The sequence below is a fragment of the Genypterus blacodes genome, unplaced genomic scaffold (genome assembly GCF_046128005.1).
Source record: "Genypterus blacodes isolate CSIRO-AG114 ecotype Tasmania unplaced genomic scaffold, CSIRO-AGI_Gbla_v1 ptg000699l_1, whole genome shotgun sequence".
Taxonomy (NCBI): Eukaryota; Metazoa; Chordata; class Actinopteri; order Ophidiiformes; family Ophidiidae; genus Genypterus; species Genypterus blacodes.
Genome location: NW_027467383.1, coordinates 11,890 through 17,561, shown reverse-complemented (window position 1 = coordinate 17,561; position 5,672 = coordinate 11,890). Strand labels below are relative to the sequence as shown.

Below are 5,672 nucleotides of genomic sequence, written 5' to 3'. Positions count from 1 at the left end.
TGAAGTATCAGGAGGAAAAATGAGCAATTGGGAGTTTGACCTTTGAACCCTGTGTGGTGTGGCACAGTGGAAGATGACCCTGACCCTGTCTTTGGGACACCCTGACCCCGTGACCCTCAGATTCCTGTACAGCCGAGTCAAACTTAGCTTGGGTTTATGATCTTGTGATGATGCAAGCAGAGCGGAAGCCACCGGACCTTTCCCTGACCTCAAGGTCGTACAGAGACACCAGGGACCCTGAGCGCTCTGCTACACATCTGCTGACTCCAGACTCAAGTGAACATTTAGGAGAAAGACTTTCACATCAGTGCTGTTACTATGGAACAACAACAACAAGGAGCCTTCTGCTCCCACAGCTCTGTAAGAGCTTCAACCACCAAGTCAACAACTACTGTTACTACTACACTCAGTGTCACCATGACTACTGCCTCTCCGTGTGCCTCTGTGCTCCTGGCAGACGCAGGGTCAGAGACGTTACAGCAGTGCAGTATTAGCGTGTGTATAAAGTATCTAAGTATGTGGAATGAGGACGGACATTCCTCTGGGATCACAGGAAATAAAAGCTGTTTTTCCAAACGTGGTCCCAAGCAGGCCACGCCCCCTCTCTTTGTTTACAAGTGACTGATTATGTAAGCAGTCACTCAACAGTTCAAACACACACACACACAGTAGATAACATTGTTTTATACACAGTCATCTCTCAGACTTCAGTCCATATTGACAATTTCATCTTCATGTTTAAGTGCTTTTATGTCTCCTGATAAGATTAATATGGAGCTCTCTCTCTCTCTCTCTCTCTCTCTCTGCCTGTAATAAGATGTGGTAGTTAATGACACACACCTCTGTTCTGTCTGGTACTTGAATAATTTAATATAAGACATTTGTGTTCTTATCCTACTCATAATAATAAACTGTGCCATGACCTAATTGCTCTCGCTGGTCTGAGATTCTGAGTCGTCTCTACATTGACCTGCACTCTTTACTCACACACACACTCACACCGGTGTATGTCATCATTCTTTAATGGCTCTAAACCTTAACCCAAGTGTAAAGAGAGGGAATACAAACAGGATGATAAAGTGGACCTCCAGGTTCCCTGAGCTAGAGACCGTCACAGACTGTCCACTAAGCGGTGCTGTTGCTTCAAACTTCAAAACAACTTCAGAAAGCTCTAAATATCACAGAGTCTTAATAACTTAGACTCATCAGACTGTAATGAGGATGGAGCTCTGCATTGACATGAAACCATCTTAGAGAGTCCTTCCCTGGTTCTCCTCTCATGTTCCTGTGGTGATACTGTGGTGTCTGCACTTCTGCCTGTCCACAGATTATCAGCGCTTTTGTCGGGGGCACAAAGCAGAGCCCCTCCCCGCTGCTGAGCCGGGGCTTTCGGTGTGGCCCCTCGCCAGGGGAGGCTTTAAAAGGGTGGGGGCGCGTGGCTCCTCTCACTCTCACAGCAGGACTCCCCAGGGAATCATAGCAAGGTGAGTCCCTGTCCCTCGCCCAGCCAGCCACATGCACACACTCCATCCCAAACACCAGCACACAGCGTCCGGGCACCTGCCACCGGCAGAGGTCACAGGTCACGCTGGATCAGCTGTGGAGAAATGGACACAACGTAAAATAAAGGAGTAGAAAGGTCGGAGGAGCCAAAGGAACTCAGATGAACTCTGGGCTTCTTTGATGCTTTTTATTCTTTTTTATTATTCTTTTTACTTTTTGGCCAAATATTTATACAAAAAATATTATTATTTATACATTTGTCTTTGTTATTATGTTTGTTATTATGACCTTATGTAATGTTTATACTCTTATGTTCATACAGTTATTTATTATTCTACTCTACATGTTTTTACATCCATAGCATTTGTTTTTTCATTTATTTATCTGAAGCAAAACATTTTTACTTTATTTAATGTTTTTATTTCTTTTAATTGTGTTTTTCTCCGACATTGTTTTGGTTATTTTGATTTGATTTGAGTTCCGTTTTTCTTGGCTGTTTGCCAGTGTGTTAAAACCATTCACACCAGCAATCAAAGCGACTGTGTGTGTGTGTGTGTGTGTGTGTGTGTGTGTGTGTGTGTCTTGGGCCTTCAGCATCAATTTACTCTTTTTAATTTGTGATCCATCAATTTAGTTAACAACCGCTAAACTGTTTCCTGCCTCACAGATGAGAAGTGTAAAGCTGAACTCTGCTCAGTGGTGTGTGTGTGTGCGTGTGTGTGTGTGTGTGTGTGTGTGTGTTCCTGCTCCTCTGGTTGTTGTTGGTCTTTTTTAACACTCTGGTGTTCTCTTCCAGTAAAGATGACTCACCACTGCACCAAGTTCTCCGGCCACTGGAAGGTGAGTCTGCAGCCATCAGGGCTCTTTATGATTCATATACGTGTCTCACACACTCAAAGTCCCGTGAGGATGTGATTGTGCCTCCTCACTGATCTCTGCACCGGTCTCTCCACGTGTCCCCGTCTCCCTCTCAGATCATTGTCTTCGACGAGGAGTGCTTCCAGGGCCGCCGCCATGAGTTCACCTCCGAGTGCTGCAACGTGATGGAGTTTGGTTTTGAGACCGTTCGCTCCCTCAGGGTGGAGAGCGGAGCGTGAGTACAGAGAGAGAGACGGCAGACACACACCGGCGTGTTTACATACATGTACACATCTGGGTCATACAGACACAGTTCAAAAAGCCTTAGTGTTTGAAAATGGACTTTACTAATCAGAGCTCTGGCAGTAATGAGCTCTAGAGCTCAATGTAACATGTGGAGGACTTGAAGCTCAAAGCTGTTGGATTCCGTCATTCATTCCATCATTCATTCATTCATTCATTCCATCATTCCTTCCTTATTTCATCTTGACAGAATTCTCCAACACACAACATGACATCACTGACTTCTCTACTCTCTGTAGTTGTGCAACCACAGTCAGTCATTAGTACCTTGTGGGTCTTGGGACTTGAGACTTGCGTGTGACTTGGTCATACCTCGCAGACACACATGAAGGCTCCTGTCCTCACTAGACACAATCCAAATGAACTGAAGGTAAAGTCTGTAGGGTTAAAGTGAGCTGCAGGCTGTGGGCTCCTTGTTTCAGTGAAGAGTCGACCTCTCAACACACACAGACAAACACCTTCATGTCAATAAGGCCTTTGTTTCAGTCACACAGTCTGAGGTGGACAGGAACATATTTCGAGGTTTCTGTGTCACTCGGGTCAAACTGTTTGGGTTTATGACAAACAGGGAGTTAACAAGATTATGACAATTATTAACTGTGTGTGTTCCCCTGTGTGTGTGTGTCCAGCTGGGTGGGCTATGAACACGCCTCCTACCAGGGTCAGCAGTTTGTTCTGGAGAGGGGCGAGTACCCCCAGTGCAACGCCTTCGGAGGCAGCAACTCCTACCACATCGAGAGGATGACCTCCTTCAGACCCATCGCCTGTGCCGTGAGTTCCTCTGGAGTGGCTGATAGATCTGTCCTTAATGACTGTCTGACTTAACTGTCCTCTGTTACTGTTACACTCTTTGGTCTTATGAATCAAAGTGCAGATGTTGTGCATGTTTCAGTTTCATACATTAATTTAATTTAATTTAACGTTTCATCATACACACTATCATTCATCTGAAATGTTAAGGTTTGCTGTCTTCTGCCTTCTCTAAACCTCTGATGGTTCCTGTTTGCCTGACAGGAGAATGGGCTCATACTCTGTTGTTTTGTTCCCTAGAACCACAGAGAATGTCGTATGACTATCTACGAGCGTGAGAACTTCCTGGGCCGCAAGGGCGAGCTGAGCGACGACTACCCCTCCCTGCAGGCCATGGGCTGGTGCAACAACGAAGTGGGCTCCTTCAGGATCCAGTCTGGAGCGTGAGTGTGGCCTCACTTCTCTCTCTCTTCCTCCTCCTTCAGAGTCCTCCCCTCTCATGCACTTTCTCCTCTCCCAACAGCTTTGTGTGCTACCAGTACCCCGGTTATCGTGGATACCAGTACATCATGGAGTGTGATCGTCACTGTGGGGGCTACAAGCACTTCAGAGAGTTTGGCTCCCACTGCCAGACCCCTCAGATCCAGTCCATCCGCCGCATTCAGCAGTAACAGCTTACTCCAAACTCTCCCCCAGATGATCCCGTGCTGAATAAACTGTCTTTCTTAAACCTCACCGACTTCCAAACCTCTGCTTGTCTGACACACACACACACACACACACACACACACTTACTGCTCCTGCTTTCTGATCAGAATTCTATCCCATCATGTCCCATGCTGGTGTTCACAGGTGTGTTTTGCCCCTGAGGATGGATCCTGGTCAGCTTGCCTCAGTAGCATGATGATCTCATCAACCAGCTGATTAAATATCTGCTCTTCTGTCATATTTGCTGCCAAACAGTGGCTGAGGAGTGGAGATGATAACAATACTTTAATACTTTAGATTTAAAAAAAAAACAATAATTAAAGTAATAAATGTTACATAAATATTAAAAACAATGAAGTTTAATTAAGTAAGAGCAGAAAACAAATAATAAATGAGTAAGTGGAAAATCAAGCTTTAATACCATGGACATTCTTACTGGGTTAGAGTCTGATGGGACTGAATACATATCAATATAATATATCAATATACATATCAACATAATGTGGATAAATAAAGAGAATGGAGCTGCTGTTACCACTGCTGACAAGGCAACGGCCCTGCCTCCACCCGGCCCTGCCTCCACCCTGGCCCTGCCTCCACCCGGCCCTGCCTCCACCCCGGCCCTGCCTCCACCCCGGCCCTGCCTCCACCCCGGCCCTGCCTCCACCCTGGCCCTGCCTCCACCCGACCCTCCACACTGGGCTCCCTATAGAAATGCATCAGTCTGCTGGAGGAGCTTTATTTTACTGGGAGGCAAAGTAAAGAGATTCATTTACAAACACCAACGCGGCATGTGAATGACAATTGGAACCTGTTTGTGTTCTGTGTGGGGCTGTTACTTAAACAGATCCATTTCCATTTAAAAAGAAAGGAAAGCTCTTTCACTTTCAAACGGCCCTCATTTCCTGACCATCAGAGACCCAAAGAACCAGACCAGCACGGACACATGATCCTGTTCATGACAGGGAAATCATCAAACTCATTTCTGCAGCTCCAAACATTCTTCCAAAATAGATTCTGGGTCACTATTCTCCTGGTTTTTGACATCTGGGCCTGAATTTCCACCCAAAGTGACCCAACGTGGACACAAACACACACGAGCATGGAGTCCTGTCAGGCTTTCCTCCACAAGTGAGGGTGTAAAGAATTCACTCTCCTCTCTGAAACCAAAATAGATTTGTGCTCATGTGTGTGTATAAACTCATACATTATACACACATACACATGTGTGTGTGTGTATTGACTCATACATTTAACACACACAGGCCTGCATCCATGTGCTGGAAGCAGCAAATACATTTCACAGAAAGCATTTAATATTAGACAGACGGAGAAAATACAAATAGAAAAAGAAAGGAGAACATAAAAACAACATAACAAGGATATTATCGGTTTGTTTACGTCTTTCTACGTTAGATACAGCGTAACCCCCCCGCCCCCCCATCATCCACCCTAACCCGATCCCGTCCAGTCCTCAGCCCGCTCCGTGTTTTCCGGGCCTCTCCGCCGCAGTGGGAGGAAGTTGAACCACACGGCAGCGTTGCAACCAA

General features: G+C 45.9%; 1 protein-coding gene across 1 annotated transcript; it reads left to right on the top strand.

Moving 5' to 3' along the window:
* The first annotated feature begins 318 nt into the window (after positions 1-318).
* cryba4 (crystallin, beta A4) lies at positions 319-4,100 on the top strand. Its single transcript, XM_076140593.1, has 7 exons — positions 319-360; positions 458-464; positions 2,300-2,343; positions 2,451-2,596; positions 3,294-3,435; positions 3,715-3,857; positions 3,938-4,100. The coding sequence occupies exons 1-7, from the start codon at positions 319-321 to the stop codon at positions 4,083-4,085; spliced, it is 672 nt and encodes a 223-aa protein (XP_075996708.1). The 3' UTR covers positions 4,086-4,100.
* The last annotated feature ends 1,572 nt before the right edge of the window (positions 4,101-5,672 follow it).